Source organism: Saccharomycodes ludwigii, chromosome I, assembly GCF_020623625.1.
Source record: "Saccharomycodes ludwigii strain NBRC 1722 chromosome I, whole genome shotgun sequence".
Lineage (NCBI taxonomy): Eukaryota > Fungi > Ascomycota > Saccharomycetes > Saccharomycodales > Saccharomycodaceae > Saccharomycodes > Saccharomycodes ludwigii.
Genome location: NC_060200.1, coordinates 1,128,719 through 1,156,708, shown reverse-complemented (window position 1 = coordinate 1,156,708; position 27,990 = coordinate 1,128,719). Strand labels below are relative to the sequence as shown.

The window sequence follows — 27,990 nt, the reverse complement described above, 5'->3', positions numbered from 1 at the left end:
AAAGAAAAAAAAAGAAAAAAAAAGAAAAGAAAGAAAGAAGAATTTTTTACCACTTAAAACACATGTTCCAGATTATTCACACATTAAGCAGGTTTACTAATTCGCATATAAATGATGCGGAATAAAATGCTAATGCGCTCAATATTACAAATATCGTTATCCATTGTTGTTACCGTCATTAATTTCACCTTTGCTTATTATATTTTCCAAAATATTATCAATTTTATTTTCTATTTCATCCTTCTCATTAGTATTCTTATTGACCCCATCAATAATTTTGGTTGTTAATGCAACACTAGTATTGTTACCTGACATGCTGGAATCTAGGGCTAGCTTATTCTCTGCCAATTGATAAATTTTCTCTTCAATAGTGTTTCTCGAAATTAAAGTATAAACATTAACAACTTTAGTTTGGCCAACACGATGTGCTCTATCGGCAGCTTGTTTATCATCATGAGGGTTAAAACTTTGATCAAATATAATTACATTATTGGCAACCACCAAATTGATCCCAAACCCACCTGCTTTGGTAGACAACAAAAATATAGGAATACTATTATCTTCGTAAAATTTATCAATTAGTAATTGTCTATCATTAACTTGCGTGCTTCCATCTAATCTCAAAAATTTATAATTTAAAGTAGTTAACACAGCCTCTAAAATTGACAATACTTCAGTAAATAAAGAAAAAATTAAAACTTTTTCGTGTTTCTCTTCAATTATATTTTTTAGTAGTCTAGTTAACTCTTCAATCTTTCCACTATCCATCCATTCTCTGTTTTTCAACCTATGACAACCTAATGTTTTAGGAAAATTTTCACATAATTGATTCAATTCCCAATCGTCCATTACACTCATATCTTCTTCAATATATTGTTTATTACCATCTACTCGGTATTGTGGTTCGTCTAGAATTAAATCACTCATTACATCTATAATTTTATCGCTATATAAATGTCTGAATAATAATGGGTGAATAGCAGCTTTTCTTAATTCCATGATATAATTATTATTATCCTTTTTGTTAATAACATTATTTATCTTTTTATTATTATTACTGCTGTTGGTAATATTGTTATTTGTCTCTGAAATAGCCCCAACTATTTTAGAATAAACCAATTGTTGCGAATGTGTCATTTCACAGTAAACCAAATGCATGTTTTTGGGCGGTAAATGCTTTAAAACCTGTTCTTTTCTTCTTCTTAAAATAAAGGGCTTCATCATAATTTTTGCTTTGTCAATCGCCTTTTGTGCCAGTAATGGATTATAACCGGCATCTTTAGTGGTAGTTTTATGCTTAAAAACAGTGGACAAAACATCCTTTTTAGAAACAAATAATTGTGGCATAATAAATTCCAACAAAGACATTAACTCCCTTAAATTATTTTGGAGCGGAGTACCCGTTAATAGTAATCGAAAATGAGCCTTCAACTTCATTAATTTCATAAATCTTTCACTCATACTATTTTTTAGCATATGACCTTCATCGTAAACAACGACGTCAAAATTTCTACTGGTTAAAAATTTTTGATCGTATTTATTGCCGCTTGCCAAATTATATGTTGTTACTAGAACATCGTATTGATTAGTATCGGCCAAAACTTCTCTTAATTCTTCCCGTTCCACCAAACTGCCGTAATATGGTCTAACCCTCAATTTGGGGCAAAATTTTTCGAACTCACGCAACCAATTCTCTAAAGTAGAAGATGGAACAACAATTAAATGAGGGCCGTTATACGAATTTTGACTTAAGTATGCTAAAAAGGAAATAACTTGACAAGTTTTTCCTAACCCCATTTCATCAGCCAAAATACACGACATGTTGTTTTGATATAGCAAATAGAGCCAATTGATACCCGAGATTTGGTAATCTTTCAATTGAACAGATCTATTTAATAATTTAGGGTTCTGATTGTAGAATTCGATTGAGGTATGTTTCTTTCTAACTGTGAAATCACGCATTTTGTTTCTTCTTTTATTGTTCTTAATATGCTGCTTATTGGCAAAATAATCATCGTCATCCTCATCATATTCTTCTTCTTCTCCTTCCTCGTTATAATCGTCATCATCTTCGTCTTCATCGTACTCATCTCCAAGATCTTTTTCCGTTTTTTCACTTTCATTTTCTTCTCCTTCTTCTCCCTCTTCTCCTTCTTCACTTTCTTCTAAATCAATCACGTCTGCTACAATTTTTTGTTTTTCATCATTGTCTTTCAATTCAAAATGTTTGGATTCAGATCCATCACTGTTCGTAGATGTCGTAACTTGTTTATTAACAACTGTGAAATCTAAGCCAATAACATCATCATTGTTATCAGTAACTTCTGCAGTTTTGGAAGAATCCATTGTGATCTTGGCAGAATTTTTATTCACATTAATATCAACGCCCCATTTTTTTATTTCCTTTGAAATGGTGGTACCATAGACATTACATGTACTAATTAAAGATTCTATTGCATCGTAACCTTGGATTGTTTGGCTAGCTCTGTCTAAAAACTTTTCACCATCATGTTTTGTTGTATTTCTTGATTTTTTACCACGTGTAGTGGTAGTATTACACGATACTGGAAAATCCATTTTTTTGAACTTTTCCAAATCATTAAAAGGCCTTTGTTCAACAATCTTACGAGCTTGATTGATATGAATATTCGCAATTTCAGCAAGCTCTCTTTCATCTGCTGTGTTTAAAAACGATAAAATATTATCAGCGGTACGTTCTTCTTTAATATTGCTGCTATTGTCACCATACTCTTCATCATTTATATCATCATCCATTTCAAAATTATCTTCTTCTTTAAACCTTCTTTTTCTTCTTTTAGCCCTAATTTCCTCTTCATCATCGGTAAATTTAGCTTCTTCTTCTTCTTCTCTTTCATCATCATCATCATCGTAATTTACGATTCTAATTTTTTTTTTCTTATCCAATTCATCTTTCCTAATTAATCTTTTCTTTTTCTTCTTTCTCTGATTTGCTGGTATCAATTTCAAAATATTATCATCACTGTCATCAGAAATATCCTCAAAATCAGGTATACCCATTTTTTTTTTCTCTTTTTGATAGATTTTACTTAAATCAACTCTTCTTCTCGACAAGGAAGAAGTTGAAGAAACATTATTCCTATCCAAGGCGTACCTTTCGTAAATACTTAATTTATTATTCTTATTTAATTCAACTTTAGAGCTTTTTTTTGAGGATAACACCGAAGAGTTTTTCTTATCATCGCTATCATGATGCATGATTTGATATGGTGGTCTATTCAAGCGATGCTTAACAAAGTTTTTTTCGTTAACACCATATTTATCATCTGAATTTCCTAAAGTACTTAACCTTGTTGTCCTCGTTCTCCCCAAAGCTTTTAATCTCGATCTAGCCAAATCTATGCTATATCCTGCATTAGCATAAACAGCTTTAATCAGTGTTACTATTATATCTGGAAATTCATTACGTAATTGAAGTAATTCTTGATCTGAACTACTGGTCTTGTTGTTATTACTAATGGTGGTTTTGGAAGGGTCATTACCCTTTTCTTTTATCGGTGATGATGTATTAATCTTACTGTAGGATTTAATGGATGAAGGTAAATATGCAAATTTATCTGATAATGACTTTTTTGGCGGTGAAGTTCTTGAGATTAATGGTGAAGAAAGCAAATCATCATCATCATCACTATCATTATCATAATTGAGATGTGTGTATTTACTCATGAGTTTCCCGAAGCTCTTTTGTTATTCAAACACTTTTATTTATTTATTTTTATTTCTTATTTTTCTCTTTTCCTTGTATTTGATTATTCAAATAACATATGTGTTAGTTATTATGTCATGGAAAAAAGATAATACAAAATTGCTAAAAAGAGGAAAAATATTAAAATAATATTAGGCACTATATAAGAAAAAAAAAAAAAAAAGAAAAAAAAAAAAAAAAAAAAGAAAAGAAAAGAAAAGATTTCAGCAAATTGAATAAAAACGTAATACTAAATTTTTTTTCCTTCGTTTTTTTAACGGCTTCTCAAAAATACCTGCGTGCTTTAAATCCTAAATAAGGCTTTTAATATTAAATATTACGATATTTTCTTTACTTATCAATGAGTATATAAACTACATTAGAAAAAAAATAAAATACATCATAAAAATAGTAAAACCCTCATAATTAAAAAAAAAAAAAAAAAAACACCAGCATCAGTTATCTAATTAGCAAATGTATTCTATTAAAGGGTTTGGGTCCAATGGAAAATATCAACTTAGGCCTAAATCATGATAATGATTTAAATCACCCAACAACAACTTTCACTTCATGTTTTGGCAATCAACTTTGCAACTCAATTACTCATAATAAAACATGTACAAAATGCTTCATACTAAATAAAATAGATTTTAAATTAACATTAGAACATAAAAATGCCAAACCTAGGAAAGTGGTATGTGGCGGTAATCATTCTTTCATCCTATTTGATACTGGATTACTTTTTGCTTGTGGCGATAATAATGAAGGTCAATGTGGTATTTGCAGTCCCTCATCAACTGTATTAAAAACTTGGACTTTTATAAGAGATGATGTTTTGGACATTACTTGTGGATGGGAATTTACTGTTATAGCTACTTTGCTTAATAATAGTTGCGAATCCAGTACTATTGATATTGTTAATAATACTACTAAAAAAATATGTATAAAAAGTTGTGGTGTCGGTTTAAAAGGCGAATTAGGTTATGGAATGGAAATTAAAAAATCGAAAAAATTGAATAGGGATTGGCTAGATGTTATGGAAATTAACGTCCATCCGGAAAATTATAAAAATTCCATTCAAACAATAATCAAATTATATGGGTCGTTAAATAACGTCTTGGTGTACGATGGAATTAACGATGTATGGTATGGTTGGGGTGCCAACAGAAAAAACCAATTATTAGTTGATAATACTGGTGCCAAGAATTTATATAAACCTACAGTATTGGAAACTCTTTCGATCAATAGAGGTAATGATAAAATTGATATCGACGCTAATGATCTGACTTACAAATTGGATCACTTAGTTAGCATGGGAAAAGATTTTATTTGTTTAATAAAAAGTGAGAATATGGCAAATGTCAACAATTTAATTTTACAAGGGACTATGCTTCAAAATTACGGTGAAAAAATGAAAAATACCCTTAAAGAAAATATTAACAGTAGTAAAGATGTGATTGTTTATAATAGAAGTATGTGGTCTAGTCTACATTTGATAGTCTGCAAAAAAAACAACGCTGCTAGTAGCTATCATCAACTGCTTTCCATCGGTAACGGAAATCATGGACAATTAAGTCTAAATGGAAGATTATTTTTAAATCAAAATAATGTTATTACTAAGTTTGAGGTTGGTAGTGAACACGGCATAATAGTAGTTAGAGATTTGTCAGCCGCGCTACCATCATCACCACCCTCTCCTCAAGATAGTACCAATACTAGTTGTGCCACTATTATCAATAAGAATGTTGAAAAAGTCTATTGCTTTGGTTGGGGTGAGCACGGAAATTGTGGTCCAATACAGAAAAAAGATAAGAATAATGATATAATGGATGATTTGAATTTAGTATATGAGACACCAAAATTATCAATGAGTAAAAAAGAATCTATAGAATTTGTTAGTGGCGGTTGTGCCACTACTTGGATATGTATATTTAGTCAATATAACTAAATGAATATACGTAATATATATATAAAAAAAAAAAAAAAAAAAAAAAAAAAAAAACTAATCTAGAAATGTAAAGAAACTTTCTTTCTCTTTAATCATATGTTAAAAATAATAATAAATACAACATATAAACGTATATGCATATATGTGTATTAAATATATGTTTTTCAAAAAGAGTAATATGTATAGCTTCTAATGGTATTTATTCTTGGAGTGGTAGTATCACAATTTAAAAGTGAACAAAGTCGTAATTAAATTGCTTTCTTTCTTTTTCACACAGACTACTGGTAGAAATCACTATCAAAAATTATATTGAATCAAACAGCAATTACTACCATTAATCTGATTTATAAAACTCCTGGTTTTTTTTTTTTTTTCTTTTTTTTTCTTCTTATAATGTGTCATTGAAAATTAAGTTTAATATTTAACGAAGTGGAAGGAAAGAGAAAAGAGACAGGGTAAAGAAAGAGAGAAAGGAAAAAAAAAAAAGAAAAAAAATTCAAGAAAAGTTAAATTTTAATAAAACAAGATGGATATTTCTTATTAATTTATACAGGGCTCTTTTAATAAGTAAGAGATAATTGCCGTAGATAAAATTACATGAGTGGCAATCAAACAAATATATAATTTTTTTGGTGATAATAATCTCAATTTTAACTGTATAAAAACGCATTACAAAAATACTTAGCACTTGGCCTAGCAAAAAAGTGAAATTAACACTTATCAGTTATAATAACTATAAATAAATAAATTAAAACTTCCATAGATCGTTTTGTACGAAAAGGGGATAAAAAATTATTAAATAAAAAAAAAAAAAAATTTTTTTTTGATCTGTAAACCCTCGCAGAATGTGGAATGAGCGGTACGAACTTCAGAACAACGTCGAGATTTACAAAATTCATATATGTTATTTTAGGTATTATTGTAAATATCTTTTGCTTTTCTCTATCATTATTATTACATGTATACTAGAAATATTTCATTTTAAATTTAAATATACAATTTCCCGTTAAAGTATTCCTTCTTTCTTTCCCCTAGATTAAGGTCACATTCAAAAAAAAAAAAAAATAAAAAAAAAAAAATTATACACTTTATTTCTTGTCCAAAGAATTCTTCAAGAAAATTAACAAAAAATTAGTATTTAAAGCCTATAAAACAAGAGAATAATAGTATTTCATTCTCATTAAACATTTAAATAGTATCAAAATTAAAATTATTACTCAACTTTAAAAGGTCATGAACTCATTAAATCAACAACCACAACAACATCTACCACCACCAGGCATACTACACCCACCACCTGGTGCCATACCACCACAGAACAATACTAGCGCAACAAATTCAGGAGGAGCCATCATCAATAACGGATTATTTGCTAATCAACAACAACAAAACATTGTAAATATTGGGCACATAAATACATTCAGTGGCAACTCTAATGCTAATACTTCTGTTGCCGGCATAAATAATGTTAATAATATCACCAACAATAGCAACACACAACCCATGTTCTCTAATTCTGTCAATATGAGCAACAATGATGTTCATTTTGATGGCATGAGCCGTTTTCAAACTCTAGAAAATACTGCCGGTGCTGCAAATGCTAAAGGTACTATTATTGGTGCCCCCAACGGAGGAATTGAAAATTTTTCTTTGTCTGATAAGTTGCAATACGCACATAATCCCCAATACGGGAACCCTAATATTGTAACTACAAATTCTATGTCTTCTAACTCAAATACTGTTAATAACAATATCGTTGGAACCCAACAAAGTAACACACCCCTTGTCCAGCAGTATAAAAACAATTTCGAACAACATATTAACGATCCAGATTATCATCCACATTTAAAAAATAATGCATTGGCTAAGAATGTTAATTGGGAACTACAGTTATTATTAGCGGCCGTTTCAAGAATGGTTATGAGCCAAGAACCGAACACTTATGCTTTGAAGAATAATTTCAAATCCAACATCCAACAACAGCAACAAAAAATTTTTGGTACTACTTTAAATACTACTACAACCACTAATCCAGCTACTGTTAATGGTTCTAACAACACAATAGGGGTAGCATCAGGAGGAGGAGGAGGAGTAGGAGGAGGAGTAGGAGTAGCATCTAGTTCAGGGGAACCTTTCGGTACTTTGGTTTACATGACTAAAGCCGCTTTGATTGCATTAATGTCAGTTTCTAAAACAACAACTCCTAAAACAAACAATGATAGCAGTGCCAGTAGTGTAAACTCCAATTCTAACAATAATTCCAATTCTACCTCTAACAGCACCACCACTACTGCCAGTGTTATTTCTACGAATAACAACACTAATGGCAATACAACCAACATTTCCATGGGAAATGGTCAATTTACACCTTCATCCACTCCTGGAACACCGACTGTTGAATTGGTGACAACGCCTGGTAGTAGCAACAACATCAATTTATTATTAATGCAACAAAGAAGGATTGCCCAATTTAATATAGACGATGACGACGAAGAACAAGAAAACAGTGAAATTGAAAAGCCCAGTAATTATGATGACCAATTGTGGCACGGTTTGGATTTATGCAATTTGAAGCTTAGCAAGTTGAATGATAGATTATTTAAATTTTCGTTTCTAACTAGGTTGTTTTTAAATGGTAACAATTTGACCGAATTACCCCCAAGTATCAAATCCTTAGTTAATTTACGCGTTTTAGATTTGTCCAATAATAGATTAGAGAGTGTGCCTCCTGAATTAGGGATGTTATTTAACTTAAAATACTTGTATTTATTTGACAACAGAATTAAGAATCTTCCATACGAATTTGGAAATTTATTTAATTTACAATTTCTAGGTTTAGAGGGGAACCCATTGGATAGCGACATTATCAAGATATATAGTGAAAAAAACTTGACGGGACTAATTTTTTATTTACGAGACAATGCGCCAGAAGTGGAATTAAAACAAGATCGAAAATTTATTGAAATTAACACTGATGGTGAACCAACATCAAATGTTTACAATTCCGTCAATGAGGCTATTGAACAGTTACCTTTGAAGCGAACCTCCTTTACTTTACTATCTTACAACACCTTATGTCAACATTATGCCACGCCCAAAATGTATCGTTTCACCCCATCGTGGGCACTAAATTGGGACTATAGACGTGAAAAACTAAAGGAGCAAATTATGAGCTACAAAACCGATATTATTTGTTTACAGGAGGTAGAAAGCAAGACATTTGATGATTTTTGGAGTCCACTAATGGAAAGGGAAGGTTACTCCTGTATATTCCATTCCAAGACAAGAGCTAGAACTATGCAAAGCAAAGATTCCAAGAAAGTTGATGGGTGTGCAATTTTTTTTAAAAAATCAGAGTTCAAATTGATTTTTAAAGAATTAGTAGATTTTAGTAGTGTTTGGATGAATAGTCCTAAATTTTCCAAGACTGCTGACTATATTAACCGCGCTATGAATAAAGATAATGTTTCTTTATATACTAAGTTACATCACATCAAATCCGGTGAAAACATCTGGGTTGCTACAACTCACCTACATTGGGATCCTAAATTCAATGATGTCAAGACTTTCCAGGTTGGGGTTCTTCTTGATCACTTGGAGAAATTAGTTAGAGAACAGAACCATATTACTACACCAGGTGATTATAAAAAAACACCAATTATTATCTGTGGTGATTTCAATTCTCAAAGAAATAGTGCAGTCTATGAATTATTTAATACGGGCTCCGTCAGTAATGAACATGAAGACGTCAAAGGTAGAGATTACGGTCATATGACTAAAAATAACTTCGTGAACGATTTCCAATTCAGGTCTTGTTATGATTGTATTGGTGAATTACCATTTACCAATTTTTCACCTACTTTTATAGATGTTATTGATTACATTTGGTATTCTCCAAAATCCTTGAGGGTTCGTGGTGTTTTAGGTGAAATTGATGAAGATTATGTTTCAAAGTTTATTGCTTTTCCCAATGCCAAATTTCCAAGTGACCATATTCCTTTGGTTGGTAGATTTGAGTTTACTGGTAAAGGTACTGATCATGCTGGAGGAAGTCCATTTTCTGGGTCAAATAGTAGGAAGGTCTAATAAAATTTATCATTGTTATTGATGAATATCTAAAGCCTTTTAAAGTTATTTGGAAACTTATTATCAAAAAGATATTGTTTGAAAAACACTTTATTTCCTAAAAAAAAAATTTTTTTTTTTTTTTTTTTTTTTGAAACTTTTTCACGACTTTTGTAATTTTCATTGTTATATAGATCATATTTTTCTTTGCCCTTTCTTTAGCTTTTATCTCAAATCAACTCAGTACAAACAACTTATTAATGTATATATAATAACATATGTAACATATATTTTTATTTATTTATCATTCTTCTGAATTTTGACCATTGAGTTTATTCTTCGTATTTGTGTAACGATTGTTTGACACGTAATTTAAAATTAAAAAAAAAATTTTTTCGGTAAAGTTTCGTAGAACTCTCTCCGTTACAAACATAGCAGAGCTGACATTTATTCAAAATTTGATAAACAGGCGCATTTGCCTAGGAGGGAAATCTTTAGATCGAAATTTATTCATTTTTTTTCTTTATTGTATCTCCCGTTTTGATAATACTGCGCTTACCTTTTTAACTGCTATCTTTTTGTCATATTTTTTTTTTAAAGATAATCTACAATCTCTTTTATTTTAAACAAAATGGTATCTATTTTTTCTTTTTCTTTTTTAATTCATTAAACATAGACATAACAATTTTTCTTTACATTTACAAAAACATACAAAAGAAGAGGAAAAAAAAAAAAAAAGAAAAAAAAAAAAGTATGGAACCAGGTCATATAATAGAAGGTGGAGAAAATAATTATATTATTAGTCATAGTGATGAAGATACAACTTCAAAAATTGTAGATGATATTGAAAATAATAAAGCTACCATCAAGATAGCTTTTAAGGAGCCATACGATATAAAATATATAACTTTTGTATTAATAGGTGTTGCGTTATTATGGCCGTGGAATAGTTTTTTAAGTGCCTCATTATTTTTCCAACACGATATTTTTAATGATAATACAATATGGGCAAAAACTTATACAAGTACGATGATGAGTTTTTCCACTGTTTCCTCAGTTTTAACCAATTTTTACTTATCCAGAAGACAATATGGATATAGTAGTAGAGTGAAAAAAGGATTAATATGGCAAATTGTTGTTTTCACAATACTGTCAATATCCATTTTATTGATATCAGGCAAAGGGAATGATAGTGACAAAAAGAGTTCAATTTTTTATTGTTTTACTTTCATTATGATAATGACGTTAGTTTTAGTCAGTAGTGTTGGGACTGCTTTGACCCAAAATGGATCTATGGCTTGGGCCAATGTTTATGGTAGTGAAATTTATTCACAGGCGGTCATGTTAGGCCAAGCCCTTGCGGGTGTCTTGCCTAGTTTGGTGTTATTTTTCATTAGTTTTATTAAAGCAACGAACGACCCTAGAGATCAAAATGTGTTTGGTATCTTTGGTTATTTCATTAACACAGCTATAATTTCTATAGCGGCGTTGATTTTATTTCAAAAGAGTAAAATTGGTGTGTCTATACCTAAACTTGATACAGAAGAAACTGAATTAATTTTGAACGAGAACAATGAGTTGACCAATAATAATGATACCAATAATTCATTAATACATCAAACCACCACAGACAACTTGAATAATGCCTCCAATAGCAATAATAGTCATAGAGGTAATAATAATACTACTAATAATAATATTCCACTGAAGATTATATACAGCAAATTAAAATTTCTAGTATGGGCTATTTTTATAACTTTTTCCATCACTTTAATGGTATTCCCCGTATTTGCTGCTAATACTCTAGTAACAAAATTGCCCATTGGCAATGCACAATTTATTCCATTAGCTTTTACAATTTGGAATATAGGAGATTTATATGGTAGATATATATCCAATAAATTTAAACTATTTGTTGAGAAATTTCAACCTATCCATATTCTTATTTATTCACTTTTAAGGATATTAATTGTTCCGTTTTTTTTTTCATGTAATATATTTGGCCATCTAAATAACAAGGAAAATAATGGTGGTAGTTTTAATGATTTTTGGTACTTATTTTTGCAATTTATATTTGGCGTCACTAATGGGAATAGTATATCTCTATGCTTTATGAAAGTTGGTGATCAATTGAACTCTGATGATGAACGTAAAGCTGCTGGCGGATTTACCAATATATTTTTATCCGTAGGGTTAACAGTAGGTAGCTTTGCTAGTTATCTATTTGTATTTTGCATTGGTAAACTATATAAAGAGTAATTTCACTATATATGTATAAACATATTTGTTTATTTATTTATTGTTTTTAAACTAAAAATCTAAATCAAAGAGTAGTTTATTTAGCTTTGTATTTTGTAATATAACTTTTTTTTTTTTTTTTTTTTTTTCAATTTACCCAGGTGACTATTCTGATCGATACTAATTTTTAAAGCAACAAAGAATAGAGAACAATTTGCAATACAGGTAATGTTTTTAATTGTAGAGTTGCTTGTATGCCTTTCCAAACATTCTTAAAGTTGACAAAAAAATACCGGGAATATAGTTTGGGTAATATTTATTTTTGTAGTTATATGACTTATTCAATTTACACAAGAAGAAGGCGTTAAAGGTAGTTCTTGTTAGATATTTAAGCTGGATTAATTTGAATAAGAAATTTACAGTTTCATCTATATACATAATAGTTTTACTGCTTATTATATCGGTATATTTAATCAAATCAAATCAAATCAGATAGAATTGCTATTTCCAAACCTTATTAAATATACCGAAAATAGAGGACTTTGCACGGACTATCTGGTATATTTCTTTTCTTTTTTTCGCGCATTTTTTAATCCATTTTTTAATTTATTATTTTTTTTTTTTTTTTTTTTTTTTTTGCTTTTGCTTTTGCTTTTGATTGAATGTTTAGCTCTTGTTAACAGAGTGTCTTCTTTTTTTTTTTTTTTTTTTTTTTCTTCAAACAATTTTTCATTTTAATATATTATATAATTTGTATGCCAGTAATAACTTTTTTTTTTTTTTTTTTTCTTCTTTTTCTTTTTTTGGAAAAATCAGTTTACCATAGTTTTTAGAAAACTTGGAAAAAAAATGATCAAGGTAATTTTATAAAGAAAGAAAAAGAAAAGAACCATAAAACTTTAAATCGCAATGAGTGGTTCTACTAATACCGGCTTCAAAAAGGATAGCTCTCCTTCCAATGTCCAAAAAAGGATTAAGAAGGATACATCCAATGACTCAATTAAAGATGAGATTGTTAATGAAAAGGAACAAAAACAAATTGAAAATGAAGATACTTCAAAGGAAATAAGTCCCTTATATAAATTAGAAGCCTATCTAGCCCCAATATTGTTCACTGCCTTTGCCTTATTTACGAGAATGTATAAAATAGGCGCTTCAAATAGAGTTGTTTGGGATGAAGCCCATTTTGGTAAATTTGGTTCATATTACCTAAGACATGAATTTTATCATGATGTTCATCCACCATTGGGGAAAATGCTTGTCGGCTTAAGCGGTTATATAGCTGGGTACAATGGTTCTTGGGATTTCCCCTCTGGTGAGGAATTTCCAGAATATCTTGATTTTGTTAAAATGAGAATTTTTAATGCTGCATTTTCCTCTATGTGTGTTCCTGTAGCCTATTTTACTGCCAAAGCCATTGGGTTTTCCTTACCAACTGTATGGCTATTCACTATCTTGGTTTGTTTCGAAAATTCCTACGCTACCTTGGGCAGATTTATTTTATTAGATTCCATGCTACTATTTTTTACTGTTTCTTCATTTTTTTGTTTTGTTATGTTTCACAATCAAAGAAAGAATGCTTTTGGTAGAAAATGGTGGAAATGGCTCATTATGACCGGTATTTCTTTAGGTTGTGCTATCAGCGTGAAAATGGTTGGTTTATTTGTCATTACACTGGTTGGAATTTACACTGTCTTGGATCTATGGACTAAATTTGGTGATAAGAAAATGTCTAAGAAAGCCTATGCATCGCACTGGCTGGCTAGAATTGCTTGTTTAATCTGCATTCCGATGATTGTTTTCATGCTTTGCTTTAAAGTTCATTTTGATTTATTATCCAACAGTGGTACTGGAGATGCCAATATGCCCTCTTTATTCCAGGCCACCTTACATGGATCTGATGTTGGTGTTGGTCCAAGAGATATTGCAGTTGGCTCCTCTATGGTCACTGTTAAAAACCAAGCCTTGGGTGGTGCCTTGTTACATTCTCATATTCAAACCTATCCAGAAGGTTCAAATCAACAACAGATTACCTGTTATGGCCACAAAGATTCGAACAACATATGGTTCTTTGATAGAATGAGAGGGTTAGAACCTTGGAATAACGACACTGAAACAGAAATTGAATATGTTAAAAAGGAAAATGCTTACAGATTGGTCCACAAAAACACTGGCCGTAACATGCATACTCATCAAATTGCTGCCCCAGAAAGTAAAACTGCTTGGGAAGTTTCGGGCTACGGTGATAAACAAGTTGGTGATCCAAAGGACAATTGGATTATTGAAATTGTTGAGCAAGCTGGTGACGAAGACAAGCAATATTTACATTTACTAACAACTTCCTTCAGATTGAAAAATCAAGATTTGGGCTGTTATTTAGCTCAAACTGGCAAAAGTTTGCCACACTGGGGTTACAGACAAAGCGAAGTTGCTTGTTTAAAGGATCCATTTAAAAGAGATAAGAGAACTTGGTGGAATATTGAAACCCATGAAAATGAAAAATTACCAACTCCAGAAGTTGGTACTTTCTCTTACCCTAAACCAGGCTTTTTAAAAAGTTTTATTCAATTGAACTTGGCTATGATGGCTACGAACAATGCTTTGATTCCTGAAGCGGACAAAGATGATCAACTAGCTTCCAGTTTCTGGGAGTGGCCAACATTACATGTTGGTATTAGAATGTGCGGATGGGATGATTCTATGGTTAAATATTTTATGATAGGTTCGCCAGCTTCCACTTGGCCATCCACTGTTGGTGTATTATGCTTTATGGTTTTGATTGTTATTTATATTTTAAGATGGCAAAGACAGTACAACGATTTCCGTAATAGCCACGAATTAAATCTTTTTTTAATGGGCGGTATTTATCCACTATTAGGTTGGGGGTTACATTACACTCCATTTGCGATTATGGGTAGAGTTACCTATGTTCACCATTATTTACCAGCTTTGTATTTTGCATTGATAATCCTAGCTTATTGGTTTGAATATCTTACTATGTACTGGCATACTTCGAAATGTGGCAGAATTATAAAATACGTTTTATATTTTGGCTATGCAGCCATTGTTATTGGCGGGTTCATGTATTTTTCTCCAATATCATTTGGTATGGAAGGTCCTTCTTCTGATTACAAATATTTAAATTGGCTCAAATCATGGAAAATCGCTGATGATCCACATGTAATTGAAGAAGTTTTTGATGAGATTTTTGAAGAAGCTATTGAAGAAGGTTTAGAAGAAGCTTTGTGAGTTAGTACTACTAAGAATATTAGTAATTTGTAAAGAATTTTTTTTTTTTATTTCATTTATTTACTTATTTAATACTATCTATTTACCTTTTTTTTTCTTTTTTCTTTTTGTTTTTAAGCATTTATTTGATTTCTCTTTTTGAGCCACTTATGATGATATTACATATTACACACACACACAAAAAAAAAAAATTATTGTGTTATTCTATCGGTATTCAAAATATTAAGATTGGTTATTCCCTGTATATTGCCAAGAGCAGTAGTGTGTGGAGATAACATATTTCCAGACCCAACGGCATTCCCTTCAATACTTACTATATTATTTAGTCTTGTTGAGGAAGTAATATGAGCCAATGGAGGTGGCATGTTTACCATATCGCTATTTTCTACTCTAATAATATCATCGTCTTCATGAACGGTATGCATATTATTGTAACGATAAGGATAATCATTATCATTATTATTATTATTATTATTATTATTATTATTATTATTATTATCATCGTCATATACAAAACTGGCGCTGCTGCCAGTTGTTGCTTCGTCAACAATTTTACTGTTTGAGCTAACATCAGTATTACTAGCGGCGATATTATTATCGGTGACATTTTGAGCAGAAATTGAATCATCGTCAATGCTGCTTGCATACGATGGCGGAGATAAGTATTTAATATCTTGATAGGTTGGAGGGACTTCATCATCCCAAGGGATGCCGATGCCGCCTCTTTCGGTGAAAACTAATCTGAATTGCATACGTAATACACGAGCAGCACCAGTTGGGACACTAACAAGATGTTTGCCCTGATGAGTATGATCATATACTGGAGTTGTCTGTCTTGCAGAAGATATATGGGAAGCAAACATCGGAGAAAATTCAATTAACCTTTGGTCGGCCTCCCTAGTTATATTCAAATTTCCATTGGTAGGTAGACGCTCATTAGTATTAGTTGCGCTGCTATTACTGTTAATGCTGCTACGACTCGCGGTTGGAGTCATGCCTATACTATTATTACTGTTACTTCTTGAAGTGGAGGAAGCACGTCTACTTCGTGAGTTGTTAGAAACGCTGATATTAGCGTTGGACGTAGCAGAAGAAGTCGAAGTAGAAGGGTGTAATGATTGTCTGTTAGAATATTGCAACGCTTCTTCAGCAACAACTATTTCGACTATCAATACGTGCGAAACATAAACACCTAAAGAAGGGTCTTCTATATCACAAGCAATATTAATAGATGAACCACCACAAATAGGAGCATTTGCAGCAAATAAACTGTTAGGTCCATGAAGTTCATTATTACTTCTTAATGGTTTTAAACTCGATGCGTGATTAATTTGGTTAGAAATACCGGATGTTAATGCCATACAATTAATGTCAGTTACCAACTCAATTTTCCCTCTACCTGAAAAATCACTCTTCCAACCGTTTTTTATTTCACCTTTGGCAATAGTCCTGATTTCTTCGGTATATAGATTGGTTTCCCTTTTACGTTCGGTTTGTATTTGTTGTTGTCTAATTTGTTGTTGCTGCCTTAAGATTTCTTGACGCAGTACATCATCGTTTGGATGGACAACGCTTTGTAAGAAATCATTTGTACGAGTGTTGTCCACGTGATTCTCATCATCGTTTGTGCTGGTATTATTTCTCCTTAGATCTTGTGTTTCCAGCATATCGTTATTGTAGTCGCTTCTTTGTGAAGTGGAAATGGTTGTATTATGATTATTGAGAGTTGCACCGATATTTGGGGTTATAGTGTCAGCATCTACAGTATTACTATTATTAAGAGTATTAGGTGTCATAGTAGTATTGTTAATAAGGGGTTGTTGTTGTTGTTGTGGTGGTGGTGGTGGTGGTTGTTGTTGTTGTTGTGGTTGTTGTTGCTGCTGCTGCTGCTGCTGCTGCTGCTGCTGCTGAATAATTGCCGATTCACTTGGTATATTTCTCAATTCATTAATATCATCATCAGTGTCGTCCATAACAGTCACGTTAACTTGGGTAGCTGAATTTTGAGTTCTTTTGATAGGCTTGATTTTATTTTGATTCTTTTTCAATTTTTCTTTATTTTGTTCTTTAACCTCCTTTTCTAGTTGTTTTAATCTTAGTTTATGGTCCTTACAAGCATGTGCTCTAATACGACAATTTTCTTCAATTCTCCAGGACAACTTTCGCATTCTCCATCTTCTTCCATCAACGGAGACACCTTCTAACTTTAGTTCCAAGGGGAAAGTAAATTTTGGGTATACAGCAGTAGGTAAAACTGCAGTTGCAGTTACATCAGTAGGTGGAAAAACACGCAATGAATTCTTATCAGGGCCTCTAATTATACTATGTGTAATTTGTATTGGCAATGATAATTTGATGGTTTTTTTATTACTGATGGATGAGCCATTTGCGATATTAGTATTACCAGAATTAAATGCTGTTGGATATTTATAGGTTAACGTAGCAATCAATTCATACCTTATTTCTGTATTTGAAACGGAACCGAATTGGGCAGTAGCAGGCAACGAGCCTGAAAAGAAGTGAGTAAAAGGATACACATGGTCACCGATACATAAATTAGTATTTTTGGTTAAAATATCCCATCTTTTTAATTCCACAGTTCTTGATTTACAATTTATACAATGTTGGATAGATGAGGAATTTGGTAAAAATGGTTTGTCATAGTTTATTCTTTGAACTAATGTTAAAGTAACTGATGTTAGAGTTAAAGATTGGAAACGATGTTTTGCCCAATCGTATATTTCCTTCTTGTCCTTTTTCCGACTAGCATTGTTGGTGGCGTGAATATTTGTTGCATTACTTTTTGAAGAAGATAACATTGGAGTAATATTTATATTGGAGATGGTGGCAGTCATTGATTTACGATTATTTGATTTTATAGATTTTAACATTTTATTATTGCTTAAAGTAGATGAAAGTGACAAATTACTATTAGTATTATTATTGTTGTTATTATTTTTGGCAGTAGTAAAAACTGAATTATGACTACGCACACTTTTAAGTTTATCGTGTTCTGTTTGTATATTTTGTTGATGAGATGGTGATATAAAACCATCTATTAGTGGATCTTTTATTCTAACTGTCAATAAACCACTGAACAAAGCCCCTGATGAATCTGCAGTAGTACCATACATAGTACATGGTGGTGACTCAATGTCTATAATTAAATCTACCGGGTGAACATCAGTTTTTGTAGTATGAATTGTTGAGTCAAACAAATTAGTTGATTTTGTTCTATGACTTGAAACATCTGACTTATGATTATGGCTACCAACTTCTTTGTGTTTATTTAAACTTTTTGAATCGCCATTCGCCATATTATTGTTTACATTGCTATTATTATTATTATTATTATTATTTGAACTAGATTTAAAACCTAGCCTTGAGAAAACCATTATTATAAATTTACTCTTACTTTTTTTCTATTTTATTTTATTTTATTTTATTTTATTGTATTATAATTCTTTTTATTCAAATAAGATTTGTGGACGTTTTACTGGGAAAACCATTAGAATTGAAAAAGGAAAAAAAAGAAAAAGAGGGAAGAAGAGAAATGAAAGAAGAAAAGATGAATTAGTTGATTTATGGGTATTTTAATTTTAGATGGATGAAAGAAATAGACAAGGACAAAGGCTGTGTAATTAAAAAAAAAAGGAAAGGATGGAATATGCCGAAGATAAAAGGAAAAAAAAAAAGAAAAAACGCGCGAAGTTAAAAAGCACGAGATTCAAAGAAAAGGAAAGCGTTGTAGCAAATGCTGTTATTATTAAGAAAGAGTTACTGCAGTTTATTACAGGATATTTTCTATTGATTTAAAACAATAACACCAACTAATTATTATTTATTACTGTGATTATTTTGATAAATTTCTCTCCTTGAATAAAAACATCGCTTTGTCCAAATTTTATCTTTTCTTCGCGTATATAACAAAACTGCGTACACTGATATTTTATTCTATTTCTTGTACGCACATTAACAGTTATAATATTAATTATTATTATTTAATAACAAGATGAAACCAAAACAAAATAAGAGAATTACTAAGAAAACCATGCATGTTCTTTCTTTATCCTTCACACAAAGGAAAAAAATAAAAGAAAAGAAAAGAAAAGAAAATAAAATAAAAATAATAACAAAAAATCAAAAAAAAGAGACGCCCATCTAAAAGATATTTCCCTTTTTTTCGCATGCCAAAAATATCTAAAAAAAAAAAAAAAATTCAAAATTATAATTCTGATTTGATTTGTATTTATTTTTTTTTTTTTTTTTTTTTTTTTTTTTTTTTTAAGCGCATTCAAATTATTATAACTCATAAGTACTAACAAAAACAAACTTACTAAATAACACTGATTATTAATAAAATAACTGTTATCTAAATAACAATAATATATATATCTGTTTATTTGACAAATACTCTAGATATACTATAAAAAAAGGCTAATATAAATAATACTAATAGTAGAACCAGTACATTCGTTTACACCAAAAACAAAAGCCTAATAAGTCCATTGAGATTCAGAAATAAATACCAAGTCAAGTCAATAATAATATATTAACTGATTTAAAGTTTTTCCTGCCTTTTTTTTTCTTTTTTCTTTTTTTTTTTTTTATATTTTTATTTTTATTTTTTGTATATACCATATCAAAAATAAAATATAAAAAAAAAATAAATAAATTAATGTTTAAAGATCAGCACGAGAAGGCATCTAACACAGAAGAGTGTACATCTGTAGGATCAGTTTATCATGTTTCGCCATCCTCAATTTTTAATGATCCTGACTATTATCCAACACCTTCAAGCAATGTAATAAATATAACTTACAAACAAACTGCTGCTTCCAATGCAACAAACAACAACAAAACTCTACCAACTAAAATACAAAAAAAAATAATAAGTAGTACCATAGAAGCACTAATAGTGACTTTAAGTTCACCAATCGATGTCGTAGATTATAATTTGTTTTCAGATTTTTTTATCATATACAGACGCTTTTTATCTTGTACAGACTTACTAAGCCTATTAATTAATAGATTTAACTGGTGTATTGGAGAAGTTTTGAATACTACTCCTTCTACAAAAAAGAATGGTGTAAATGAAAAAAGACACAAGTTGGGAGAGATAGCATTAGTTCGTACCTTTGTTTTATTAAGGCATTGGGTGTTAAATTATTTCATTGAAGATTTTGCAACATCCCACACTTTGACTGAACAGTTTTTAAATTTTTTAAACTCATCTCACAATATTTTGATTAATAGCGGACATGATAATAAATCTTCAAATAATTCAAAGAAAGTTATATCAAATGTCATTGTAAATTTGAAAAAATGCTGGATTTCTAGACTATCAATTACTATTGATGGGTTCCAGTTACCTAACTTACCCACGGTTTCTAATGGAAATATAAGCCAATATGTAACAGATTGGCTGCTATACAAAATTAAAGATCCGTTTTCAAAGACAAAATCTTCAAAAGGGGAGAATGATGATAGCAGCGGCGATAATTGGATTAGAAATAAAAGCAAAAATAGCCTAAGTTTTTATGCCATTGAAAGTAGCTCAAACCCAGGATTTCGCAACCAAAGTTTTTTATCGATATATAATGGTAATAATATCAACAACTTAAATTTTAAACTACCAACCTTTGATGAACTAAAGGATAATAATGACAATATCAACAAGACTCATAATATTGCTACTGGAATGTTGCGCTCAAAAACACCTATACTTGCCAATTCTAAATCTAGAAATTCTTTTTTGTATCCTAGAAATTTCACAACTCCCATTGTAGATAATAAAGGTATCAAAGATAATGCTAATGTTGGGGAAAACAAAACAACTGCTTCAAACCTCTCATCTTCTTCTTTAGGAAAAAAAACCCAATTACCTTTGCAAAATAAAGTAGAAAAAACTAATAAAGTTTCAGAAGCACCAGAGAATATTAATAACAGTAATAATATCAAAATTTTTTTGAATTCACTTGAATATCCGTCGTCATCGAAAATAGACAAAATTATTCCACCCACTCCAGCTAAAAAGATAGAATTTGTTATTAGCACTAATGAACCCTTATTAAGACCTCCTCCAACATCAGAGAAGAAAGTAAAAGATCCAGGAAATACATTAACCTTAACGACATCCAACAAAGTAGAGAACACTTGCTTTACCAGAGATAGTAGCTACAGTAGTATCACCAGTTTAAAGAAGAAAATAACGAGGGGTAGTGTAAACGAATTGTTAAGTCGGTGGTCTATTAATCACAAGACACACAATAATAACCAGCTTTTAAAAAGATCAAGCATATCAGGACCTGCTACAGAAAATAATACTTTAGACAAAATGAAAGCCAAAAATGCTGTCACAACTCATACTGATAGCGAAGATAATCAGAAAAATATGAACAATTTGGTTAAGTATGTGTTTTCAATTACATCATTAGATTCCAAACCAAACAATGCTACTGATATTTTCATGGAAACACCTAAATTTGATATTTTAAGTGCAAGAAGTATTGATCAGGTTGAATATCTAATTGAAATGGAAAACAAGTTGTTAAAAGAGTTGTCTGCGCAACGCCAACAAAAAGAAAAACAACAAAAGTTGGTGGACTCTTCCGAAAAAGATAAGTATTTTACTACTCCAGAAAATCATAAAATTCTAGATTTTCCTGATGCTAATGAGGACACCGATAATATTAATATTGATAATGATAACGTTCAAACTGAACAACAAAATGGGGCGGAAGATGTTAAAACGCCAGCACCCATTAATGGTATGGATAATTTAAATTTGTATTACACGGTGAATTCTATTGCAAATTCAGTTTTATCAATTTCCAATCAACTAAATAGACAGAAATCACAAAGTACCAGTAACAATTTTGTGAATTTGCAAAATTCAGATCTGTCAAGCAGTTCTGTTGTTGGAAATACATTAGCACAAAAACCGGAATATGTTTTAAAAAGCCCATTTTTCCAGGACAGAAAGTCTACAAAAAATAATTCAGGATTACCCACAAAAACAAATCATTCAATAGGTTTAAATAAAAATAATTCCATGGTTCTTCGCAGAAAACATAAAAAAAACGAGAGCAATCCTAGCATTTTTTTGGCATCAAAAAATAAATCTTTTTTATATTCTTTAGAAAAGGTTGGATACTCCAGTGCTGATTGTGAACTGCTTTCACAACACGCTTTAAATAACACACCTACCAAGGCAATCAATTATGATTATAAATTACAAAGATTGTCAAATTTTTCTGCGTCAAGATATTCACAGGGCTCCACTTTATCGTATATCACATACGATTCAAATTTATCCATTTCTATGGATCAAATAACCAAGGGATCGCTTATCCAAATAAATGATCAAAGAGGAGAAATTAATACTAATACTATTTCTCCTTCCAACAATACTAACGACAAATGTACTGTTTTAAGGAGGAAATCTGGAATTAATAATTTAAGAGATGTTACCAAAGATAAAGGTCAACAAGCTGATAATAATGGTGATGACACAAACAATTCTATCCATACCGGTAGAAACATTGCACTTCCGTTGGAGGTGCCAAGAAGAAGTTCTAAGCGTTATTTTAGAAACAATAACATTGCAAATATTCAAAAAATAAAGAATCTAAATGAAATTGGGGAGGGGAAAGGCGGTAATAATACAGCTATTTTGAGCCAAAAAGACGCATCTCCTGTTGGAAAAGTTACTTATATAACGGACAATGGTGGAAATCTTTCATCGAATGTGGAATTGTCTTCAAGTACTGCACTGCCGTCCAATAACACAAATATTGAAAATAGTTTAGCTTTAAATAGCATTAATGATGATGCTGCTAATTTATCTGAACGCCAACCAAGTATTAAAAATAGTGGAAGAATCTACATCAACCAACGATCACTTGTCAGAAAAAATTCAGTTACCCCTCTGAAAAATTTGAATAAGAAAAGTTCTCATCCTAGACACCAATCAGTTCCTGTAGTTATACGATCACCGTTAGAAAATCGTAGTTTTATTAAAAAGGATAGTATATTAGTAGAACAGGAGTTAAGATTAATGGAAAAAGACAATACTAATCATGAGGGCTTAAGAAACACCATTCAAATTATTGACCATGAAAACAATGGAACTTCAATATACACAGAAGACGAAGATGAAAATAGTGATTTCCCATCTATCATGAAATTATCACCGGTTAGTCCTACTAGTATCAAGAGAGATAAGCTGATTGTTAAAAATGAATATCAATTGGAGCGTTTAGAAAAAGCTATAAGTTGCTTATTAGTTAGTGATACTGTATTGAATAGAAAATCATACAGATCGAGTACGTCATCCATCTCTAGTGTTTCTACAGATGTGATTTTGGTTTCTCCGAAGAAAAATAATTTTGATATTATCAATGGAAAGAATGACGAGCGTGTTTCGTTAAATATGCCTTCAATAGAACAGGGGGTTTTGAAAGAATCAACAAGTAATAAAACGTTAAAGGCTTCAGAATATTCATTTTTAAAGGAGTCTAATAGCAATAGAACTTTGAAAGGACCAGGTTCTGGGTTTATAAAGGAATCCAATAGTAACAAAACAATAACGAGTCATCCATTGCTACCTGACGCAAGTAAAGATGATGAACGAGTGGCGGATTCATTGAAGCAAAATGTGGCTACTTCCACGTCTCGTGATAGAAAAGTAGAGAGTACAAGCATTGAATCGCTTGTTAAATATATCAAGGAATCCAGTAATGACTGTATTGACAAAATTATCTCGGATACTGGAACTTTAGAAATTGATACAGAAAAAAAAATAGTTTTGGAGCAGGCTGAAACTAGTGACAAAATGGACTTGAGGAAGGCATTTAAAGCCAAACATGGTGGCTCCTTATACTTAGAAGAAAGTAAATCAGACTTATCGTTTTTAGATTTTTCTATTGATTCGCTCAGTCATCATGGTTCACTCAAATATCCTAGGAACAATGGGAAAAATTATATTTTTTCTGCTGATGAGGACGAACACGGCGAGAAAGAAAAAATCGCTACTGGTGTGGCTACCGATGAATATGTTGATAGACTTAAACCCACATCTATTCTTGAAGGGGATAATTCACATATAAGTGACAATGGTGATGATATAAGTTCAGCCGCTGCCGATGATAACATTAACGCTAATTATACATTTGAAAAAATTGTTGAAGATGATGCTCTTTCAGCTGATAATGGAGCAATTACTGCAAAAAATAATCACCACAACAATTTTTTTGTTGCTGATTCTACCAATGATAACCAAAACACCAGTGCTCTAGATGTCGGCAGTATTGCTACCAGTGCGAATATTGACGCAGAAGAGGATTCAACTACCGAAGTAAGAAACAGTTTTGTAAATGGATTAAAGAAAAAGTTTTTACCCTCTTCAGTAAAGACGTCTTCGCTTTTGGAAGTAAATTCAGCGGACTCAACGGAACCCTTACATTTTTCTAGCAGCACTATGAATGTTACAAAGAAGGGTAACACTCCCAACATTGTTACATTTGCTCAAATGCCGGATGAATCTTTCCAGAACAACAATCCGGTTGACGTTGCATTGATGAAATTAGAAGGTACGTATTCCAAAGAGGATGGTAAATCTGAAAAAAGGAAGATCAGTAGCGATAATGATGATACGGAGGATCACGATAGGCTGAATTCAAAAGAGGATATGCTGAATTCTTTGAAATCTACTCCGCCATCATCAAGTAATGATTCTTCTAAATTTGTTGATCAAAAAGACCCATTTACAAAACCATCAAATTCTGCTGACGATGGGACTGCTCCCTTTTTAAGAACTCTGAATAGGTTGTCACCAGAAAGAAACCCTTTGTTCAAAAATACTAGCACAACTAATTTATCTAATAGACAATCTTTATTAATTGAAAAGCGAAGAAATAATAGGAGATTCACAATGTACGAATATTTCCCAGATAACAAAGACCAACACAACGATGATGATGATGATGTCAAAGAAAATGAAACCAATAATTCTAATAATACTAATGAAAATCCAAGATATAACTTTGTTTTGGAAAACTCTGCCGATGAACAAGTTAGAAATTTATTGAACGGGTATCAAATGGATGATTTTAAACTTGGACTGCAAAATGCTAATGAACATATTCCATTTATTTTGATGTATGATTCACTAAGCATTGCTATTCAAATGACCCTTATCGAACGTGATGTTTTGAATGAAATTGATTGGAAAGATTTATTGACTTTAAATATGCAACACAGTTTACCAACTTTTACCACATGGTTGCAAGTGTTGTTTTATAACGAGCATTTGACTGGAATTGACTTGGCTGTCTCAAGATTTAATCTATGTGTAGATTGGATTATTTCTGAGATTGTTTTAACCACAAATACAAAATTAAGACGAAACACAATTCAAAGATTCATTCATATTGCAGAGCATTGTGTGAAAATGCAAAATTTCAATACTGTTTTGCAAATTGTCCTTGCATTAAATTCTATTATCGTTCAAACTTACAATGAAAGTTGGAGATTAGTTGAACCAGGAGATTTATTAACTTGGGAAGAATTAAAAAAAATACCCTCTTTGGACAGAAATTTTTCTACCATAAGGAAATTCATGAATGAAATGGACCCAATTAAGGGCTGTGTTCCATTTATCGTATTATATTTAAGTGATTTGTCGTTAAATGAACAAAAGAAAGATTGGTTGTCAGAAAACATGGTTAATTATGGAAAATTTGAAACCTCTGTTGATATTGTAAAGAATTTCATTCAAAGAGTTCAGTGGGGTGTTCAGTTTTATGATATTACTCCAGATAGTGAGCTATTGAGTAAATGTGTCTACATTAGTTGCTTAACTCCAGAAGAGTTGGAAATTGCAACCAAAGTTTGAAAACAATTACTTTGTTTTGATTTTTTTTTTTTTTTTTTTCTTTATACATATTTAATGTTTTTATATTGTTATCACCAAACTCAGGCAATTTCCTAAAGTTTATTATAATGTGTAGATTAATAATATACCTATTTTGTGTAACAATACTGTCATATTATGTTATTAGATCATTCTTACAGCGGTGCTTCGGTAAGCGTTAAAGTCGGAAAAGATTTAAATATTTAAAGCTTGAATTTTCTTGACTTAACATTTCTTTTTTTTTTTAATGTTTTCAATGAATTATTTAACTTAGATAAAACGCAGAACAAACTCATCAGTAATGGAACTAAATAAATAGCGTTTGATGTATAGAAAAAAAAAAACAGAAAAAAAACTTTTCTTTTTTCTTTTCTTTTCTTTTTTTTTTTTTTTTTTTTTTTTTTTTTTTGATTGCAGTGAATACATCTTTTTACTTTAAGGATTTGGTATACAATTTTAGAATATCAAGATTTCATGGAGCCATATTTTTACTAAGTTGGCATAATTTAAAAAGCGTTTTAAATAAAAAAAAAACAAGAACAACAGCAAAAAAAAAAAAAAAAAAAAACAAAAAAAAGACAACTTAAATTAACAATGTCTGATGAAATCATTTGGCAAGTAATTAACCACAGCTTTTGTTCATATAAGTTGAAAACCGACAAAGGGCAAAACTTTTGTAGAAATGAATATAATGTGACTGGGTTATGTAATAGACAATCATGTCCCTTGGCTAATGCTAGATATGCAACCGTTAAAAATGTAAATGGAAGATTATATTTATATATGAAGACAGCAGAAAGGGCTCATATGCCAGCTAAATGGTGGGAAAGAATTAAGTTATCTAAAAATTATCAAAAAGCTTTAAAACAGATTGACGAACATTTACTATATTGGAATAAGTTTTTAATCCATAAATGTAAGCAAAGATTAACCAGACTAACCCAGGTAGCAATTACGGAAAGAAGATTAGCTTTGAGAGAAGAAGAGAGACACTATGTTGGGGTGGCTCCTAAAGTCAAAAGGAGGGAAGAAAATAGGGAAAGGAAAGCTTTGGCTGCCGCTAAGATCGAAAAAGCCATTGAGAAAGAATTATTGGACAGACTAAAGAGCGGTGCATATGGGGATAAACCATTAAATGTTGATGAAAAGATCTGGAAAAAGGTTTTGGGCAAGGTTGAAACAGAAGAAGATATGGAAGAAGATATGGAAGAAGATATGGAAGAAGAAGAAGAAGAAGAAGAGGACAGTGATGAAGGTGAAATTGAGTATGTTGAAGATGATGGTGAGGATGAACTTATGGATGTAGAAGATTTAGAAGAATGGCTAGGTGAAGACAGTTCGAATGAATTTTCTAGCGATGATGATGATGATGATGATGATGATGATTCGGAAGACGACTCTGACGATGAAGCAAGCAACAAAAAGCGGAGTAGTAACAAAAGCAATGCTTCCAAAAAGAAACGTCCAAGAGTTGAAATTGAATACGAAGAAGAAGAAATCCAACCAAATGAAGAACAGTTAGCTTGAAATGCGTACTTGGAAATAGGGCACTTACAATGATTATTTAATTTTCTCCATATTAATGCATCTCATATTCATTGTGTTATACAATATTATTATTATTTTTTGTTTTGTTTTAACCTTTTTAAATAATACTACATCTAATTTATATATCTGTACATTATATATATATATATACAGCGTATTTTTCCTGAAAAAAAAAAGTTGATAATTTTTAAGATTGACCTTTAAAAATCAAAAAATAAAAATTGTTGGTTTGAACAACTGAATAAATAATTTTTTCCCCTAACAAAAAATGTCCAGAATAATTTAAAACCCTGACAATCCGAA

The 27,990-nt window shown here is 31.0% G+C and overlaps 8 protein-coding genes across 8 annotated transcripts; 6 read left to right on the top strand and 2 right to left on the bottom strand.

Moving 5' to 3' along the window:
* Positions 1–156: 156 nt before the first annotated feature.
* Positions 157–3,705, bottom strand: FUN30 (DNA-dependent ATPase FUN30; the record flags this gene model as incomplete). Its single annotated transcript, XM_046078491.1, has 1 exon — positions 157–3,705. One exon carries the CDS (start codon positions 3,703–3,705, stop codon positions 157–159), a length of 3,549 nt encoding a protein of 1,182 aa, XP_045936815.1.
* A 521-nt stretch (positions 3,706–4,226) lies between these two features.
* On the top strand, positions 4,227–5,672 carry ATS1 (Ats1p; the record flags this gene model as incomplete). Its single annotated transcript, XM_046078492.1, has 1 exon — positions 4,227–5,672. The coding sequence occupies one exon, from the start codon at positions 4,227–4,229 to the stop codon at positions 5,670–5,672; it is 1,446 nt and encodes a 481-aa protein (XP_045936814.1).
* A 1,233-nt stretch (positions 5,673–6,905) lies between these two features.
* CCR4 (CCR4-NOT core exoribonuclease subunit CCR4) lies at positions 6,906–9,758 on the top strand (the record flags this gene model as incomplete). Its single annotated transcript, XM_046078493.1, has 1 exon — positions 6,906–9,758. One exon carries the CDS (start codon positions 6,906–6,908, stop codon positions 9,756–9,758), a length of 2,853 nt encoding a protein of 950 aa, XP_045936813.1.
* Positions 9,759–10,490: 732 nt separating this feature from the next.
* On the top strand, positions 10,491–11,996 carry FUN26 (nucleoside transmembrane transporter FUN26; the record flags this gene model as incomplete). The annotated part of the gene is made up of 1 exon (XM_046078494.1): positions 10,491–11,996. One exon carries the CDS (start codon positions 10,491–10,493, stop codon positions 11,994–11,996), a length of 1,506 nt encoding a protein of 501 aa, XP_045936812.1.
* Positions 11,997–12,884: 888 nt separating this feature from the next.
* Positions 12,885–15,224, top strand: PMT2 (dolichyl-phosphate-mannose-protein mannosyltransferase PMT2; the record flags this gene model as incomplete). Its single annotated transcript, XM_046078495.1, has 1 exon — positions 12,885–15,224. One exon carries the CDS (start codon positions 12,885–12,887, stop codon positions 15,222–15,224), a length of 2,340 nt encoding a protein of 779 aa, XP_045936811.1.
* A 191-nt stretch (positions 15,225–15,415) lies between these two features.
* Positions 15,416–18,619, bottom strand: LDB19 (Ldb19p; the record flags this gene model as incomplete). The annotated part of the gene is made up of 1 exon (XM_046078496.1): positions 15,416–18,619. The coding sequence occupies one exon, from the start codon at positions 18,617–18,619 to the stop codon at positions 15,416–15,418; it is 3,204 nt and encodes a 1,067-aa protein (XP_045936810.1).
* A 1,283-nt stretch (positions 18,620–19,902) lies between these two features.
* Positions 19,903–26,121, top strand: LTE1 (mitotic regulator LTE1; the record flags this gene model as incomplete). Its single annotated transcript, XM_046078497.1, has 1 exon — positions 19,903–26,121. One exon carries the CDS (start codon positions 19,903–19,905, stop codon positions 26,119–26,121), a length of 6,219 nt encoding a protein of 2,072 aa, XP_045936809.1.
* Positions 26,122–26,733: 612 nt separating this feature from the next.
* Positions 26,734–27,666, top strand: MAK16 (ribosome biosynthesis protein MAK16; the record flags this gene model as incomplete). Its single annotated transcript, XM_046078498.1, has 1 exon — positions 26,734–27,666. One exon carries the CDS (start codon positions 26,734–26,736, stop codon positions 27,664–27,666), a length of 933 nt encoding a protein of 310 aa, XP_045936808.1.
* Between the last annotated feature and the right edge of the window lie 324 nt (positions 27,667–27,990).